Genomic DNA, 20,047 nt, shown 5'->3' with positions numbered 1-20,047 from the left:
ACTGCGTGAATTTTCATGCAAAGGACAACAACGCAGTACGAGGTCGTAAAATACTGACATTAGCATTCACGATACGTCTATAAACGTTTGCCTGTAAGGTTATCGAAGAAACTAATTGTCCACTTTAGCTTGCACTAGTATATAAGAATTACTCTAATTTTTTTAAGTACCAATAGTTCACATCACATCATTTTTTGTGGATACACATTTCGTGATCTCAAGGCTGGGTGAACATTTCGTGATATCAAAAATCACCCACCCACTTGATTACGTAAAAGCACAACAGGAGAGATCAATAAAATAAAAAAGATGTTATCACGTCTAAATCATGCTGCTTCTTAACTGGCATTATGATTCCATAACTTATGGCTTGTTACTGACTTAAGTTGTATTGTATAACGTCATATTAACGTTTATTATTTTTTAAATATCTAGGAAGCCATGCCAACGACTTCGAGCACTTACTGATGCGAGACCTTTTCAAAGACTACAACAAAGACTCCCGCCCTGTGTTTAACAAAAGCAAAGCAGTGGATGTTGAGTTGGACGTGGCCTTTAGTCAGCTAGTCGAATTGGTAAGAAATTTCAAACATTTATGTTTTCACATCTAGTTGTAATAACAGCAATTTAAAAAATAAGTGCTCAAACAAAATAGGCTTTTTACCAGTTGGACAAGCATTTTTGATAATTACACACAAACAGCAGTTTTTTATTGTTATCAAAGAATGGTCTTGAAGTCGGCGACTGACGAATACTTCGCCCCCAACTGTGGTTTTTAAAAGCATGAAAAAGGGATTGTCAATAAATATTTTTGAAGTGATCTTGATTGCATTTATAACATGCCAAAACAAAGCTTTAGAACAGTTGAAACTTTGAAAGAACAATGACAATTATATTTTGAAAATACCATGCATAGCGGTTTTATTGTGGAAAATAACTACAAAGATAATGATAGCATGATGATAAATTTATCAACAAGTGCACAAATAACAAAAACGAACATGTTGCACTTTAGATAGTTGTACAAACACCGCATAAAAGTTGGAATGAAAATGGACTCGAAAGAGATCCATTTGTCACTGGTACTGTGTACAGTTGATGAAATATGAGAAGCGTTGGCCATCTCATGGTACATGTAGTAACTTTAAAGCAAAGTTACAAAACAAGTGTGTTTTTTGTTTCGGTTGATGATGGCGTTTTGTTTTCGTTAATTTAAAGAAGTGCTTCGTAGTTGACAAATGATTGATAATGTTTATACCTCCAACCGTGTTATCCGAAATAACTCACAAACATGGTCACCGCGATGGCAGCAATATCTCTCAAATCTCAAATCTCAACTTATCAAGATGGAGCTTAGCAAAGACCTAGAAACGTCGAGCGATTGGTATACAATTATGCATATGCAATCCATTAGCAGCCCTGGAAAATCACTCGATTATGGGTACCCTGATAATTCGAACATAAATTATCCCAAATTTTTTTTCTGCTTTAATATTTTCGATTATTTTTATTTACACGCTATCAGGCATGACTACCTTTAGCGGTAACTGATTTATTGTGTTGAGTAACCACAAAGCGACGTAGGAATACAAATATAGTTACCAGAGTATTGGCAGAAAACGCCCACATAGTACTCGTCTCACAGAATTTATAAATTCGTTCAGTTATGTACGGGGCAGCGAGCCAGTTCCGGCCAAAAATGAGACCGTCTGACCGAAAAGTGATATATTTTGGGGCGAACGTTACGATCTTTTACAGAGATAGAAACGCCTTATTTGTTGAAAGAGCGCATCCATTTAGGCTCATCTTACTACTAAATGATTCTGCAAGTTAAATTTGACTTCTTCTAGAAAATGAGAAAATGAAAAAAAAAATGGATAAAGATTAGCTGAGATAACAAGGTAAACCATGTTTAATGGAGCTCAAAATCACAGGAATATCTAGTAATAAGCCTAACTTTTAGAAATATATGATTGTAGAGAACATCCATCAAATATATTGATGCGTGATTCAGTGTAACTTCCAGCAGAAACATTACCAAAACATTCAGTTTCTGATCATTAGTATTTTCATGATGCATGATAAATTCTCGAAAGTCAGTGTATTCGCTTTTTTCACGATCCCTTTCATTTTGTTTACCCCCAATTTTTGCATGCATTGTGATGATTGTACGTCATTGTTTCCCACGGGGCACAGGGGGGGGGGGGGGTAACAAGGTGTATTATGGGAACAGTAAAACAGCGAATACGAGAAATGTCCGATCCAGTAGGAAAATTTTCATGCTGACATGGTTAAGTATGGTTTTTGAAAAAAATTTTAAATCGCGTTTCAAATGAGTTTTGTTATCAAAATTTACAGGATGGCAAGGATCAAATTTTGTCAAGCAAGATATGGATTCGCCAGGTAAGACACATTATACGAAGATTAAAACAAGATTATCGAAAAACAAGCTGATTTTCAGTGAGTCATTCTTTTCTGTAGATCTAATAGAGCGTTTGCAATTTGACGTTTTGGACTTTGCTACAGAACTTCTTTACTAGTAACCGTAGCTAACCGTCATGTTATCCCTTGTAATTCGGCTGAGATTTGATTAATGACCACCCTTATTAGTAGCACTCTCACATGAATGGCTCACTACCCTTCTAGGTCTTCTAGAGAACAATAGAACAACCAACCAGAACAATGCCTTTTAGCTCCCAAAACAAGTGTGTAGCAACTGCTACACTAGGGGACCAGTAGAATTACAAGGTTACACCATTTCCTACACTACAAATTCACTTGACTTACACCCTTGAGTTTCCACTGGAACAAAGGTCGACCACCAGAGATCCCCAGTCATCCCCTGTCCTTGGCAACTCATTCTGAGTTGATTCCAGCTAAGTTCAGTTTGTTGTGCTTCAGCCTCAGTTGTTTCTACATGTTCATTTCGGCCTTCCTCGGTTCCTTTTTCCCTGATGTGTCCATCGAAGGGCATGCCTGGTCACATTAGCAAAAGGCTTGCTCCACCACTGTTATTAGTTCAACTACGAGAAAAAGAAAGAAGATTCTGGTTATTATGGTAAAATGACGTCACACTGAAAACCCGCCAATTGATCATTTCTATCATTCAAAAGAAATCCTTACTCGTGTTGCTGCCAAATTGTCAACAGGCGAGTTCTCAATTAAATCTAAAAAAACGTTTTTACTACAAAACCGCCAAATGGTGAATTTAGTTTCTGTTCTTTCTGTTATGCTCTATATAGTGAATTACAGAAACCTTTTGTTTCTCACTATTTCAGAAATGGAGCAATCCTTTCCTGTCATGGAAACCTGAAAATTACAATGGTATAAACGTCATTAACGTGGATCCCAAGTTGGTCTGGAAACCAGATCTTGTCTTGTACAACAAGTAAGTTGAGGAATCTTATAACTTTTAAGCTCCTGCTGTATTCATCTTTATATTCTCTAGGATATTAACTTCAAAGTTGGATCAATCTGCCACATCAATGTGTAAATGTCCAGACAACTCTGAAATGCAAATACAGTATGCTCTTATATGTTTGAAAAGATGACTTTATTTCTGTTTGCCAACCAGAAATCGATTTTTTCGTCAATATAATGGTAATGCAATTATTGTTGTGCATTTTTTGACCGTTCACACTTCTTTTGACATCAAATTTTCCATTTGCGTTTTCTCTTATTATCATCTCAAACAATTTAGTCGAATCCCCCTGAAAATGTCAAAGATCGCAAATTTCTTCAGCAATGGTAACTGGCTTAAGTTAAACCTGCGCTTCTTCAAGTTTTAGACTAGTTTGCATGATAGAATCGCATCCAAAGCTTTATAAATTGTCTTTTAAATTGGTTTGCCTGTTTCTTTCCTAGTATTGGTATTGGCCAGACTGGAGCAATATATAACTTTGACACCAAAGTCGTCATTGAACACGACGGAAAACACTCCTGGTACGCGCCAACTGAGATCAAAAGCATCTGTAAAATCGACATCACCCACTTTCCATTTGATGAGCAAAAATGTCCGCTCATCTTTGGTTCCTGGACCTACACCGGAACCCATTTGAATCTCACGAATAAAGCATCGACCGCGGATCTGACCAAGTACACGGTCAGCGGTGAATGGGAACTAGTCGCTGTACCATCCGCGCGCAACGTCGTCAAATATAGCTGCTGCCCAGACCCCTATATCGACGTCACGTACACGATTCATGTTCGTCGCAAAGTCCTCTTCTACCTGACCAATTTGATTTTGCCGTGCGTAGTACTAGCAGTGCTAACTGTCTTCTCGTTTAACCTGCCGCCTGAGTCTGGCGAGAGGATTTCCCTTGTCATAACAATTCTCTTGGGTCTAACCGTGTTCATGCTGGTATACACAGAAAACGTCCCACGTACTTCGGAAGTCATTCCGCTGATTGTGAAATACGCGTTTACAGTCATGTGCGAGGTTTCCTTCTCGCTGCTGATCACGTGTTTTGTGGTGAGGATTTACCACAAAGATCCCGCCAAACCCATGCCGGCGTTTTACCGTTACATCACATACCGGATACTCGCTCCAGTCCTCATGATGCATCCTGTGCCCGCGGGGAAACAAGACAGGCACCTCTGTAAGCAGCACCTCGAGCGAACGAAGGACAGCAATTACCGTCGCAGCAAACCTTATGTATACGTCAGTAAGCTGTTCGGCAGCTACCCCAAAGAGAACACCTGTAAAATGGAAATGGAGAGGCCTGGGGACGAGATCACTGACATTAGTTCAGGAATCTCTAGGCAGTCGGACACTATGAAGTGCCCTTCGTTAGACAAACTTGAAGACATCTCATATGGATTGCGCGCCATCATCGATCACTTAAAAGACATCAAAGCAAACGAGTTCAACAAAAATGACTGGCACTTCGCGGCCAGAGTGCTGGACACGTTTTTCTTTTGGGTCCTGGCCGTGGCATTTGTTATATCAACCACAATGTTTTACTTTACGATTCCATGATCCAAGCGCTTATAGCCAAAGAACATGCTCAGTAAACCAGACAAACTGGTTTTTATCGAGTCTTATGATAACTACAAGATTCGCGCAGCCTTTATTTTAATAAGTAAGAAAATGAACTAAAGGGATTTATTAAGGAGAGGCAAAAGAGACAAAAATATGCGCAACGTGCAGCCACTAAATAAGGGACGCAAGGTCTTAGTGGTGACGGGGAGGGTATTTACCCAGTAACAATCACAGAAATAGTAAGTGACCGAGTGACAATCAGAAGGTTCAGTATTCCACCTTCTTTGGTATCCTAGCCTACACTAAGGCTGGGTACCAGAAGAAAAAATTAGGCTCCAGAGGAAAAATGACATTTTTCACAAGTGTGATGTCAGTAGAAAATGGAAAGACTGAAGACGCATCACACGTATACAGTAGACGAAGAACTCATGTAACCACTTTATACCAGTGGTAACTTGTGGTACTTTCGTGATTTTAAGGTTTATTCCACAAGTGTTACATGTACAGTGAAAGAAAAGATTACGTTTTTCTCCGAAAATGAGTATAAAACTTATTAGAATTTAAATTTATAACAACAGAGATGTATTACATCGAATATCGGTGTTAGATGATCTAAGTAACCAAAAAGGTTAAAAAAAGGCTAGTCTCAAAGAAAACGCGTTATGTTGCTGCGTGTCAGCGACCAACTTCTTCACAGCTACACAATGTGGGTGCTGCGCGCAATGTAATTGGTCAGTTCCTTTTGCCCGCTGTTCCAGTAGACTTCATGGGAACTTCAGGAAGCTCACAACGGTTTCCAGCATTTTCCAGCTCTCATATACTTTAAAGGGTCAGTGCTAAAAATATTTATCAGTTACTGCTACAAATATGGTATCACACGAATGCCCAATCCCTGATAAACAAATTGTGGTTATTTTCTTAACGTCACTGGTAATCAAAGCAACGGTATAACCTGTTAAAAACAACCTTTATTTTGGCTTTAGATGCTTATAACTCAAAAACTAGCTCAGTGACCCCCATTTTTTTTATTGAATAAGGATCAGCATGTTAACAGCATGTTAACATAAAACATTTTGTAGCTAAATTTATACGGGCTGTTTCAGAGCCGCTTTAAATTTTCGAAAATTTAACACGACCTATCAAAGTATGAGAGCTGAAGGGCTGAGGGCTGGAACTGTTGTCAGCCTCTTTTTAAGTCGTTTTAGTAAGCAGTAGACTACTTATTTCTATGGTTTACCATCGCGATAAAACACACGGGATGTGGGACAAATTCCTTTTGTGCTCGGCTCAGAGTTCTTGTTTTGTTGAATCTTAAACCGATGGAAACGAGGCTTCTATTGCTTTATTGAACCATTTTGTAAAAAGTCAGATGTATTAGTTATAAACAAGTGAAAGAAGGTAGCAGGGCCTTAAACGGTTGTCAAGTAACCGGATTTATCATGAACTTTAACAACTGAGTACTAGAACGATAAAGGAGTGATAGCGCGTAGCAGATCTTACATTGCATTTAGACAGTTTCATAGTTTTTTTTCTGTTAAGTCTGTTTTATACTGTAGCGAAGTGTTTTTTTCACACATTCTAGATGATGACTTTATTTGTTGTTAATGGTTCATAGTCAACTTGACTTTCCCCACACGTCAAATTTCTAATAAAAATTAGTTGTCAAACAGCCAGTATTGTTCAGTAATTGTGGTCAATTATGGTTAGTTCATTTGTATTGATTCAAAAAGTAGTTTAATCGAAAAATTAAGTTAACTCCATGATCTAGTTTTCATCCCAAAGACCCAACTCGTACCTACATCTTTTTACTCGCATTTCTTTCTTTGATAAATTTGCTTTTATGGCCAAATAATTGCTACCTTTTAGGACGGTTTTCAAATAACTGTTGAAAAGCCAACACCAAAGTTATTTCTCTGGCCAATCAGAAAGAACACAGACAATTAAAACTCGAAGTAAATACGCGCGAAAACGTGTCTAAACGAGCCTTAATTGGTTTTGATTTTCTTTCTGATTGAATGAGAAAGTGGCCCGAGAATTTTAAATCAACCACTAAGATTAAGGAATGCAAACATCGAACAGTGCATGCAGAGTCTTTTCCTTGTTGTCACACGCGCGTAGCGTCCGACATTTCTCGGCCTTTCGTTCACTTTCACTGTTCCATTCTAGATGCCATGTGTAACGATATAGTCTGTAAAAGTGTCATTTCGGCCGTTTGCTGACGTTTTTATCCGCGCGGGGAAGGCGATTCCTATAAAAGCGTAATGGCCGTTTTTATGCTAGAGACGTTAAAGCTGTCGTAGACGTTAAAGCTGTCTCGAGACGACATTAACGTCTAGTATAAAAACGGTAAATGAGACAGACGCCTTTAACGTCTGATGGCTTTAACGTCTTTTCGTAGGCGTCTAAACGACGCTCTTATCGGACAGCTTTAACGTCTCAGACGTTAAAGCCGTCTAGTATAAAAACGGGACGTCGTGAACTGTAGAAAACAGTAAATAAGACAGACGCCTTTAACGTCTGATGGCTTTACGTCTTCGTGTCCAGTGTCCTCCGAGTGTCGAACCCAGTCTTTTTTTTATTTTTTTCTGAAAAGCTGTCTACTAAAGGCGTCCCGTTTTTATACCAGACGCCTTTAACGTCTTAGACGTTAAAGTCGTCTGACGACATTATCGTCTCTAGCATAAAAACAGCCAATAATAGGCAATTGGTGGCGGTCATAGCGAGTTGATGTTCAGTTATTGCTTGAAACATGCTTTTCAATATGGTGTTCCACAAGGGGTGAGGAACAGTTCTGGGACCCATTTTGTCCTCCTTTACACCTCAAAAAACGTTCCTTTCAGAAAAAAATATTTTATAACTTTTTACCTGTTACCTAGCTTCTTTGTGCCTCGTGGCACATAAGGCCTCCACAGATGCCTCCAATTTTCTCTGTTGGCTGCAGCGCTCTTGCCTCACCCCATGTACGCCATCCCGCACTGTTCCTCTCTCTCTCGCTGTTCTTCCCGGTGGTCTTGGCCTTCTTCTCCTCCTTTCCTTCAGGTGTCCATGTAGGGCTATGTTGGTACGGCTGCTCTGTCGTCGCAGGTATGCCCTTCTCCTCCTTAGCAACCTCGTCTCTGCCTTCTCAGGAGCTCCCCAGTGGTAACGTGATCTTGCCAGTTGGATCCTCCTGAGGCATTTGTTGTGAAACACATCTATTCTTGGTCATCTCCCATGTTCATCTTCCTGTCTCACATCCATACAGTAGCACCGGTACGGCTAAGGTTTTAAACAGTCTAAGCTTATAACTTTATAACTTTTTACCATTTTTTATTTTTCAATAGTGTTCCAATATTCTTTACTCTTATTCAAGTTAAGCGCCTTTTAACATTAAGGATCTGATACTGGCGCTATATAAATATTTTATTATGATATTATTATAATTAAGGTGCACGGTTCCTTGGTAGCCGAGGAATCTAATGCACAAGTACGCCAAGAAGACAACTAAAGATGACAAAACAGAAAACGTTGGAAGCTTATAGCGGGAATGCAGTTCGCGAACGGAGCAGTTCAACGGTGAGTATTTTCTCAAATCCCTAAACGAGAATCGTTGTCAAGTACAGTTCTCGATGGTATTACACAGACATATTGACTTGCGGTGGCAAAACATAAGGCATATTTAAACATAATTTCTTCGCTTGAATTTAATAAGTCGTTTAGCCTGCAAAAAAGCATTAGGCATAAATATAACTCCCTCGCCAGAATTATAACAGTCGTTTAGTCTGCAACAGCAGACGCTTCATTCAAACCCATTGCTCGCATTGTTTTCTCGGTAACAATGTTTTCGACTTCTCTTGAATGCTTAAAATAAATAAGAGATCAATTGTTTATTAGTAGCACTTCAGCAAAATAGAACGCTTTTTTTGTTTCTCAAGAATTTGTAGCACTTTCTTTGCGAGCGTTCTTCAACAGTTTGTTCTTGATGAGTTTGGATTTTTTAATTTTGCTCGCGCAATGCAAATGTTAAAAATATCCTTACAATCTAACTTGCGGTTCAAATGTAACCTTGAGGGCTTACTAAGGCGTTAATACTTCTTTTAGTAACCATTCAGAAGTCAGTGATTTGTATTTATTTATTCAGCTGACTTGTTGCTAGTTTTTTTCGGGTGAAATTTCGCCACAAGCTGCTTCTCGAGCAATTTTTATTTATCAGTAATTTTTGTCAGAGAAATAAATTTTTACACTTAACAAATATTTTCCTCTACATACATTGATATGTTTTATATAGATACAAAATCCAGTAAGATTAGCCGGCATTTCTTAGACACCTCAACTTAAATTCTCGAAAAAGACCGCGGATATCACCCAGCCAAAATAAATAAAAAATTCCCTCAAAAAAATCCCTTCATTGATCCGTCCGGCAACCCTTCCATCCTGGTGAAGTTACAGCTCCCCGAATTCACTGTTTTTCCCGCCACTCTTGAAATGCAAGTCAGTTTTTCTCAATTTTATTCGATAAAATTGTTTCGGTCCTAGCCGCAAATTGAGGGTTGTTTGTTCGAAAATGTTATGCAAAATGGGATTTTTCATGTTTATCACCGCTGTTTGTTTTATATTTTTTTTTTTACTTAACTTCCCAAAATTTACTTTAAAATTAGTACTAACACTTAAAGAAAGACAAACGCCGTAACTGGCGGTACTTACCTATATTTGTTGGGCGGCTGTTGTCACGAGTATTTTTTCCCCTGCCATGTGTCGAGGAGGTACCAGAAGGACCTTTATCTATTTTGGAAAGTAATATTAAGTCGCCATTATACGCAATGCCGGCAAGCAAATTCTCCTAACTGGTATTGCTGGTTTTCACTGTCACGCAATCAAAAAATAAATTCGAAACCATTCAACTACAGAAGCTACGAATTGCAGTGTACCGTTCGCGAGTTATTTGCCGAACCTTTCCACGCAAATTCATAAAGCTTAGTATGGAGATGCCATAACTGTGTCCTTCCGAGGGACACAAATATGGCCGCCGTGATGTCAGAAAAACCATCTGGAACTCAATTCTGCTTACAATAGCGGCAATCTTTGGCTCATGAGTTAGTACAGGTTCACATAAACACCACTTATTATATCTGAAATGTTCAATCTGCTGAACATGGAAAGGAAAGGCCTTTTTTTTTTTTAAAAAAAAAAAAACAGCTTTGTCATAGCACTCAGCTTGATATCACATACGACGGAGAACTCAAATATTCAAAATGCTCTGTTTAAAAAACGAATGACACTATCGATCTGGAAATTTACAAAAAGATATATTTTTAGTTTATCTTACGTCTGATGACAACGAAAATTTAGTAGGCCTAGTGAATTTTGATTTCAGAATTTTATGACGTAACATGAAAACTAACCATACACGCATTTCTTACAGTACTCGTTGAAGGAATTTGTTTTATACTGACCAATCAATATTCCTGTGTTAAAAAGGGTTGTATACAGGGGTGTTGTTTATCACGTGGCCAACCAAAACAAAATCCCATTAATTCAGCAACATAATTGGACTAGCTTTTCAAATAAGACGTGCTCACTAGTTCTTACCTAAGAGCCAAACCAGGAAAAAAAAGTGCAACAACAACAACAATAAAAGAAATGCCGACGTACACGTAAATGACCCTCTATAGGAGTTTTTGACGGTGTTTGGTCTAACTGGTATAAAAAGACTCCTAAAACCTTTTATTCACTGCATACCACGTCCTCAGAACAGAAACGAAATGACGGCTAAATATCACACGTGAACTCTTTTAATCGCTGTTCCAAGTGGACGCACTAACAAATTGCTTACTAACTTTGATCGAAAGAGCTCATAGGAGTAGAGCCACTCCCCTTGGATGGGATACTAGTCTCTCGCAGGTTTAATAGCCCCCAGCATATGCCAGGTTTCCATAATAGGCCGAGGGTACCCTGGCCTGATTTTAGTCCTGGGATTAGAAGATTGCCAAAAACACCTAAAATAACGTGGTCTTGCTTTTGTTAACTACTTTAAGAGTGGTTGTTACTTCAGTTTCGGAGATGATCACTACCAAAACTAAATTTTCGGTGGAAAATGATGGAATGACGATAATGTTGTTTCCGGGTGGTCGCTACTTAAAGGGGCGTGTCCCTATTAAGACTGACACGTTCCCTACATGTACTTCAATTCAGTGAGTGAAGTCACGACATGCCATCCCGGCATGCCATAATCTCTTATCTAATGTACCAGTGAAATGAAATGAATAACCTCACGATATTCATTTTAAGCTATAATCTTGTGGGATCGTGTGTCAGTAATGTCAAGTATTTTGGAAAAGTTATCAGTAAGCCACGATTTTGTAAATCAAATTGTCACGAAACAACGTTTTCAACTGTTTACACAGCTGTGATCCAGGTTGGACGAAAGGGCGTTATCAGTTACAGCAATCCAAAGTAATTAACAACGATGGAATAAAAAATGTGTTTTGCCAAATGCAATTATTCTATTCGTAAAGCTAAAACAAAGCTTGCAAATGAAACAGCCTGTCATCGCTCAGTCAGTCACTTCTATGCTATATATAGAGATGGCAAGCTTATCTGGACTGTTTATAATACAGACCAGAAATCTTCTTGTGTACACTGACTTCACCTGAATGTTTCTGTTGTTTAAGTTAACTTTCCGTACAAAACTTTTATTTTGTGCAAGAAAACCAAACCAAATTATATCTTCCTGCTGACGCAATGTTCTAGAACTCATCTGCTTGGCACAACTAAAGATCAAGATAAAATTTTCCTACAAAAGAATGTGAACTTTCACTCTCCAGTTTAGACGCATTGGATGAAGGTTGGAGACAAATGAATCTTCAATAATACTATGGGCTGTTGTTTTGTTCTGGACACTCGCGACTCATGGCGAGTTTACGTGGTCTACGGGACACTCCTCGTACTCTTTGGAGTTGTAACATCACAAGGTAGGCCAAGTATTAAACCAATTGTTCATTTGTAGCTTAGTTTTATTGCTCTGTTTCAATTGCGTTCGCCATTGCGTTCACGACTATTCATTAGTAGATGCTGTTTTTGAATTATTGTCTGCTTCTGTTCATTTTAACGAAGTTATATCTTTATTTGAATTAATATATGTTTAGTTAGTGCCAAAGTTTTGTTTAGTTCAATAACAGATCTTTCGCAGCCATTGAATCATCGCATAACAATTTGCACAGGTATCATTTCCAAATTCCTGAGCTTCTAAAAGACAACCTTCTTTACTTTTACGACTATTAGCAGGTATAACGCAAAAACTCTCAATATCTTAGTTAGCTCCTTTTGATGCTTGTATGGTTCTACCACGTTATAAGAAACATTACCTTTATTTAATTTTAAGCATTATCTTTATTTGATCACGCAACATATTGTAAAAGTGGCTGAAGTATGCATATCATATTCGAATGAGGAGTACAAAATTAATGTACAACAATAGTACATCACTTAAATAAAATGCCCTACGAGATATTTGTCAGTCAGCTTTATACTTTTTTCGAGCTTCGATGAACCGTAATTTGCGCAGTCAGAAGAAGTGTTACCATCATTTAGGATAACCTGTTTAAACCGGTCTCCTAGAGTATCATGGGATGTTTGGATGTTTGTCACGTATCGCAGGATATTTGACCTCTAAAACTGATAAGAGCTAAATTGACAAAATATTGTCCCAACAGACATCGCAATACGGAATAGACACCTCACTATTTTTTTTGTCTAAAAAAAAGTTTACCATAACGTCTTTGAATGATTAATGAACACCTGGACATCACTATGTCTAAGTACGGTACATTTCACATTCAACGGAGAAAGTTTTGGAATCGAAAAAAAAACCTATTGAAAATCGTGTTTTAGAAGAAGAGACAAAAAACTGTTGAAATACGTGTCACAATTTTGAATTGCATTGACACCCAAGTGATTTTTTGGCGCCAGGCAAACTTTACTTGCAGCCCTATTTTTACCAGCACTATCCAGTCCCTTACCTTGCCCTCAAAACTTTTCTTAACTGAGAGACGATAAGGAACCTACTGTCCTGTTATTTGACTTTTATAATAATTCATTCATTTCTTCTGTGTACATGTTTGTACGATGAGTATTTTCCCTATATTCTTTGCACTGTAATTAGTCATAATAGGGGTCATCAGGCATAGTTAGGCTTTTGTAAAGTTGTAGAAACTCCTTTAGCCAATGGCCCGGGCACATGTTCTCCCGAGAAATCCGTTGTAACCTTTAATTAAGTAATACCTTTTCAAGTCTTTTCTTTATAATAATAGTAATAATTGGCACTGGTCATGGCTGTTGAACATGGTTCGTTTCGCTTTGTTGTTTTTTGTTTACCTAGGTCATCACAGAGACGATTTCGAACATAAGTTGATTCATGACTTATTCCAAACTGGCTACAGCAAGGAAGCCTTACCAGTAATAAACAAATCAGAGGCCATTGAAGTTATGTTTGATTTGGCGTATAGTCAACTTATTTATCTGGTAAGATTACGGGCTCTTTTTCATACATATATCCGGTAAGTGGCTCTTTTCAATAAATATTTTATGTATCCAGACGGAAAAGAGACGAACAAACGAGACCAGTTCAACTTTATTAGACTTATTACTATGGTGGCTCTTACTTTCGAGTCCGTGTTTCAGTATTTATATTTTTCTATCTGAGCTAAGATATTCTGACAAATGTATAACGGCTAAGAAAACGTACTCTCCTTTACAGTCGTCTTTTGATTGGTCACGCGATGCTGCCACCAAACTGAGAGGCTAACAGCGTTGCGGCACGATCCAAAAAATGGTCGATTACGAGACTACAAAAAAACTTAATGAAGAACTACATTTTATTATGTGAAATTTTCTATTCTTTGTTTTGCCACCTAAACCGACTGACACCTACTCTGTAATAGTGAGGCTTGTACGTTAAGACATGCTCTCCCACTAAATTGTATCCATTACCAGATTAATTTCTTTTTTCAACAGGACAGCAAAAACCAAATACTATCAAGCAAAGTGTGGCTAAGACAGGTACAGTGTTCTTAAATATTTGTTAAGTATAATGAAATGAAAAAGAATAACCCAAAAGACTAGTGATTTATAACATAAATGTCCGAGATTGAAGTTGACCTTTTTAAGCCTAGCCTTATCCGATATCCGGAAAAAAATTTCCCAAACAATACCAATGTGAAAATTTTTGACCCCATATTCTTCTTGCAAAAAAAAAAAATCAAATCAGCCACTTCTTCCAAACAATAAAATTAATAGTAAAATTAAACAAACAGCCACTGTTCTGACTGATATGTTTATTTTTTCTTAGATGTGGACCAACCCATACCTAAGATGGGATCCTAAAGATTACGGAGGAATAGAATTCATCAACATTGACCCAAAATTGATTTGGAAACCAGACATCATTCTTTACAACAAGTGAGTTAAGACATGCTCTCCTACTAAATGAAATTTAAACTCGACAACCTTAAGGTGGCCCGCGGCTAATTCCGGGAGCGAAGGTGCTATTTTTTAAATCGAATTTTGGGCATGGAAACCTTAACCGATTTCTCTGATTTTTGGTAGTCGAAAAAGCAATTGTTTAAATTTAATAAAGCTGCAAAATTTGGAAAAAAAACAACAGTGAACACGAAATATAAGCACTTTTAAATTAACCTATTTTTTAATAAAACGCGAATATTTTCTAAACGCGAAGATAGATTTTTTTCTTATTGCTTTCAATACCTTCAAATTATCCAAGAATTCATGTGAGCAAGTTTCAACGAAATCGGCTGGGTAGAAATTGCTGCACAGTTGACTGTTAGATTTTAGCTTTAAAATATTATGCTTGTGTATTTTTGATAGTTGTTACAACAACGCTTGTGTAATGTTTTGATTGCATTGATTATTTGAAAGCTTAATACCAGCTAAAAAATGCTGAAAATTCTGAAAAGATCGGAAACTTTAGCAAAAGTTATAAGCAAATAAAAAAAGATGTTTACGGTGCGTAAAGTGTATTTTTTAAAATATTCATTGTTTTTCGAACTACAAAAAAATACCGATTTTTTTTCTTTTATTTTTATGTATGACAAAATCCAGCTGTACACAAACGTCCTTATCTAGTTTCGTGTGTGTAGACTGGAGTCAACTCGCCGAATTTAGTACGTGAAGATGGCTACCTCCGTCTTCCATTTTGAAGCGCTTTGGAAACCCTTGTGTTCCAGTAAATATTCAAACTTGCCGCATTCCCAAGATTTTTTAGCACCTTGAAATAAACGGGCGTTCATTTCCGGTGCTAAAAATCTGAGTGCGGCTGTTTGAATAATTTATGTTAGTTGAGGGGTTTCCAAAGCGCTTAAACTGAAGGACGAGAGGTAGCTTCTTGACAGCAATTTGACGAGTTTTATCGAGACTTCACGCTCGAAACTAGATGAGGGCGTTTGCTTATATGTTGGATTTTTGATATAAAAAAAAAGAAAAAAACGTCGAACGATGCACCAAACACTATGCCTCATTTCATTATAATTTTTTCGTTTCAGACAATTTTTAGGAGGTATTGGCTCTCAATGACAGAAGTGATCTTAGTATATAGCTTGTTGCAATAGCTGGCGAAATATACAAAAAAAATTATGAAATAAACAGTAACTGTGCAGAATTTCTACCACGTATGACTTGCTCACATGAACCTAGGCTTACTTGAAGTAATTGACCTTAATTAGAAAAAAATCTATCTTCGCGTTTTGAAAATATTCGCATATTTTCGAAAAAAGGTTTTCCAATGCTTATTTCTCGCGATGTTTATATTTTGGGCTTTAAAAGGTAAAGATTTATAAAATTTAAACATTTGTTATTACGACTACCAAACATCAAAGAAATCGGTTACGGTTTTCATCCCCATAAATCGATTTAAAAAATAGCACCTCCTCCCGGAATAGCCGCGGGCCACCTTAAATGGTAAAATAATTACACTAAAGTTAAAGATACTGTGAACTGGCCCTTATTTGTTAAACACTTGTTTTCCAAAAAAAAATTGTTTGATCCTAAGAGTCTACCCGGCTCATAAAAGGTCTAGTTCCTAGGTTGCAAATTCAGACTTAGGAAATGAAATGAAAACTGCAGAAAAACGTTTTCTGTCGAGTACATAATATTTCTCAAAGCCAGAAGACATCACTTCTATAACATCACGTAAATACTGTGGTATTATGGACATATTTAAATGTGTGAACATTTAAATATGTCAATGTGTGAACTGCGGTATTTTAAACGGGACACTAATAAATTTTATCTTTTTCTTGTTTTCAAGTATTGGCTTTGGTGAAACAGGTGCAATCTATAAATTTGACACAAAGGCAGTGCTGAAGTACAATGGGTATACAGAATGGTTTGCTCCGACAGAGATTCACAGCATCTGCAAGATTAATATTAATTATTTTCCATTTGATGAGCAGAGCTGTCCACTTGTATTCGGTTCCTGGACTTACACAGGTGAGAATGTGTTATCTTCAGGTGCAAGTTGTTTTCCATTTATATTTTAATAAATAAATAAAAGACATTGGTTTATGTTTGCAATTAGTATACATGTACTAGGGTGAGTTTAGGAGAAATTAAACCCTAGGGTCTGACTAACAAGGTCAGATTTTCAAAGAAAATAACTTAACGTAAATATTTCCACTCGATCGGCCACCACCTTGGTTTTATGACATTCCTTGACCTGCTGTTTTCATTCCGTGTGATACCATGTTGTTTTCTTCACTTACATTAATATAGCCAAACGTTAAGTTTAACTCCTTGAAAAGCCGCAACAAAGCTGCTCAACGCGTTAGTTCATTTCATTTTCTTTCCCCTATCGTCGAATGTTTCGCAGCAGAGATTTTAAACTTAGCGTCACAATGCTCCTCAGTGAAGTGACATACTGGGACTAAGGGTGTCCGAGCGAGCGCTTATGGGATTTGGGTTGGTGGGTGCTGGGAAGCGGTGTTGGGGGGAGGGCTGCAGGGGGAGCGGGGACAGCGCTATTTTTGAATTAGATGTTTGTCTTCAAACTCGGCGTCGGAGAAAACCCTAAGGGGTGCCCGTGAAGGAACACCGAAAACATCCGTTCGACTGTATTTGTTGTTGGTGTTCCCTAAAAAAAAACCAATAGAGCTCGCGCGGCCACTTAGGCTCCAGGCAGTCAATGCTTCAAGATTATTTATCACTATCATAATCATTCTTTTCAAAGTTAGCCAAGCTACGAATATATATCTACCTTTGCATCAGAATGTCATAAAAACTTTCACAAGAGCACAACTGCCTCGTTAACTTGTTTTCTTCACTTACATTTCAGGTAACAAGCTAAACCTCACCAAAAAGCGTGACTCTGCAGACTTATCCAAATACACGGTCAGTGGCGAGTGGGAATTATTAGAGGCATCTCTGAAGCGCAATGAAGAAATGTACAGTTGCTGCCTCCATCCCTTCATCGACATCACGTATACAATCCATGTCAAGCGAAGAGCACTCTTTTACACGATGAACCTGATTATTCCTTGCATTGTGTTGGCTGTCTTGACCTTTTTCTCGTTCTATCTGCCGCCGGAGTCAGGTGAGCGCATGGGCCTGGTCATAACCATCCTCCTGGGTTTGACAGTGTTTATGATGGTTTTCACTGACAACGTGCCGCGGACCTCGGAGGTGACTCCATTGATCGGCAAATACTCGGTCACAGTCCTGGTGCAGGTCACGGTGGCCCTTGTCATCACGTGCTCTATTCTGAGAGTTTATCACCGTGATCCAGAACGGAAGATGCCGACCTGGTTCCGCAAGCTCATCTTTGATATCTTAGGCCCCATGCTGCTAGCCATGCCTTCCCAGGAACGAGCCAAGTTGAAAAAAGACGACAAGGAGAAGAATTTTTACATGAGCAAAGTGCAAGGACTTCCGTACGAAATCCACCGCAGTCAGAATCATCTGATAGTTTCCATGCCAAAGATCGCAAGCCTAAAGAAAGGAGAAGCAGAAACCGACAGTAAGTGTTTCCGCACTCCAGTCATGGGATCTAACCTTTCGCTGACACCCTCGGATGAGCGAATGGAAGAGATTGTTTACGGTATGCGCGCTATAGTATCTCATTTGAAAGACACGCAAGAAACGGAAGAAAGGATCAACGACTGGCATCAGGCAGCCGCCGTGCTGGACATCGCGTTCTTCTGGATCACGGCGATTACCATCGTGGGATCCACACTGGCGTTCTATTTTATGATCCCCAACTAACTATGGGAGACTCTTTCCATGGGCATTTACCTCTTGACTGATTTTTATAGATGTAAAAGGCTTTACAAAAGAAAAGTGCTAGCCCTTGATGAAAACTCGATATATATCCAGTAGGCAACCTTGTAGTTGACGTACCGCACAAGCCCTGGAGAATTGAATATCGGTTGAACTTTAACACGCATGAGCACGGGGTTTGCAATTATATTTTGCATTTTTCAGTATTGCACTTTGCATGTTATAGTACAGGTAAACGCTATTTCATCTTCACTGAAAAAAACAACTCAAACGACACCCGATACCACGTAACGCGTTGCAGTGCAAATCGGGCAACATTTGCCTGCTCAAGATACCTGACAACACCTGTTGCGCAAACGACAAAATCGGTTGATGTGACTTAGTTGCAACAGTTGCAGGAAATAAAACTAAATGATTTTTTGTAACAGTTACAGCAACCTTTAAGGCTAGCAAAGAGTTTATCTTCTGCATAGCTGCGCAGTGTCAGTTTGGCTGTGCGAGTTTAGAGAGTTTCGGTATCAGAGAAACTGCATGGAAACAGATTATTTTTTTTTCCAAATATAAGATATAAGTTTGTAAAAGTGTAAGATCAAACACAGATCAAAAATCCTTGTCGCTTCTGATTTGATATTTCGTAGTCATTTCTTCTTTCTGTTTGCTTCAAGTCAAGTCATGTTTGACAATAAAACTTTGTATAGAAAATTTCCAAGAGAGTTATTATTATGTTCTATGGCACAATTTTCCAAATATAAGGAAAGATGAGAGAAGACGAAAAGGAGCTGAAGAAAACCACATCTAGCAAATGAAAGAGACGCAAGTAATAAATTACGGCAATGAAAAACAGCAATGATTTCTTACGTTTTGTGCCAAGACAAGTAACCTGAGATCATGCCCTCCCTCTAGCTTTCGAAAAAAGGAAAAAGAACGCCTGATCGCAGGTTACATGACAAGTGGCTAGTAAGTGCGGCCTTTTCCAAGGACTAGGCAACTATTTAGGCAACCTCTCCCCTTTCTCCTCTTCAATCATGTGAATGAAATTAAGCCGAGGGTTCCATTCATCGATACCGGGAGCCATTAAACAATCATTATGACTGGAGTATTCACGCACTCCCTACAGATGAAATGTTAGTTCAAAGCCTCGAAAATTTTGACTGGTTTATCAGGCTAAACGTTTTGTTTTTTTAAGAGTTTCATTGAACCTGCTGCGATAAATTGTTTAAGACTGGAATGAACTATTTAATAGAGGATTAGAACGTGTTATTCCGGACAACAAGAATGTCGTTCATCGCTTGGTTACTTGGCTGATATATTGCATAAATATTTTTAAACTGTACCGTCGAATTATTGGCAAAATACCCGGCGGAATCCTTGCTCATTCTCGTATTTGTTTAAGTCATTTGTCACGGAAACGCTAAATTAAGAAAAAGCTTTAATTAAGGTAGTTACTACCAAGCAACAGATCAATCACTATCTGCTCCCACAGTGAAACCTTCAGTCAACATGAGGTCAATTCATGTTCTTACTTTTGCCCTTGGGCAAAATGACCATTAAAAGGATAATTCTTTGAGCAGCAACTTCGTGTGGAGCTTTTTTTTACGACGACATCAGATTGACTTCATTCTTGTTAAATCTTAATAAAACAAATTAAGCGATTTTTACCGAAGTCCACTGGAGGTACAAAGGCCTCGACTCGAAACCTTTAAACGCTTATCTATAGGTAATTTGTTAGAGAAAACTGATTGAACTAATCCTCGCATCCCCAGTACAAAACGTGATTTTTTATGAAGTTTTGTGCCCATGCAA

At 38.2% G+C, this 20,047-nt stretch overlaps 3 protein-coding genes across 10 annotated transcripts in view; 2 read left to right on the top strand and 1 right to left on the bottom strand.

The window, feature by feature from the left end:
- Window positions 1-6,575, top strand: part of LOC144660599 (neuronal acetylcholine receptor subunit alpha-10-like) — a 36,510-nt gene extending 29,935 nt beyond the window's left edge. For all 7 annotated transcript variants that reach the window (XM_078521297.1, XM_078521291.1, XM_078521267.1 and 4 more), the window contains exons 3-6: window positions 436-575; window positions 2,359-2,403; window positions 3,279-3,388; window positions 3,865-6,575. In XM_078521297.1, coding sequence (XP_078377423.1) covers window positions 436-575; window positions 2,359-2,403; window positions 3,279-3,388; window positions 3,865-4,978 — 1,409 coding nt within the window. In that variant the 3' untranslated portion in view covers window positions 4,979-6,575. The remainder of the gene's footprint in view (window positions 1-435; window positions 576-2,358; window positions 2,404-3,278; window positions 3,389-3,864) is intronic.
- The window catches only part of LOC144660484 (neuronal acetylcholine receptor subunit alpha-6-like), a 68,561-nt gene that overhangs the window by 39,878 nt on the left and 8,636 nt on the right, over window positions 1-20,047 (bottom strand). Inside the window, exons 2-3 of one of the 2 annotated variants that reach the window (XM_078521130.1) lie at window positions 9,665-9,742; window positions 2,788-3,023 (exon numbers count right to left, since the gene is read on the bottom strand). In XM_078521130.1, coding sequence (XP_078377256.1) covers window positions 2,788-2,974 — 187 coding nt within the window. In that variant the 5' untranslated portion in view covers window positions 2,975-3,023; window positions 9,665-9,742. Of the gene's footprint in view, window positions 1-2,787; window positions 3,024-7,853; window positions 7,910-9,664; window positions 9,743-20,047 lie in introns of those variants that run through there. The other variant, XM_078521139.1, reaches the window with a different exon arrangement.
- LOC144660565 (neuronal acetylcholine receptor subunit alpha-3-like) lies at window positions 11,277-18,946 on the top strand. The gene is made up of 6 exons (XM_078521223.1): window positions 11,277-11,931; window positions 13,338-13,480; window positions 13,973-14,017; window positions 14,307-14,416; window positions 16,281-16,462; window positions 17,304-18,946. The coding sequence occupies exons 1-6, from the start codon at window positions 11,835-11,837 to the stop codon at window positions 18,227-18,229; spliced, it is 1,503 nt and encodes a 500-aa protein (XP_078377349.1). The 5' UTR covers window positions 11,277-11,834; the 3' UTR covers window positions 18,230-18,946.

This window comes from Oculina patagonica, chromosome 1 (genome assembly GCF_052425735.1).
Source record: "Oculina patagonica isolate OP01 chromosome 1, crgOcupat, whole genome shotgun sequence".
NCBI lineage: Eukaryota > Metazoa > Cnidaria > Anthozoa > Scleractinia > Oculinidae > Oculina > Oculina patagonica.
This window is presented reverse-complemented; position numbering and strand designations above follow the sequence as displayed.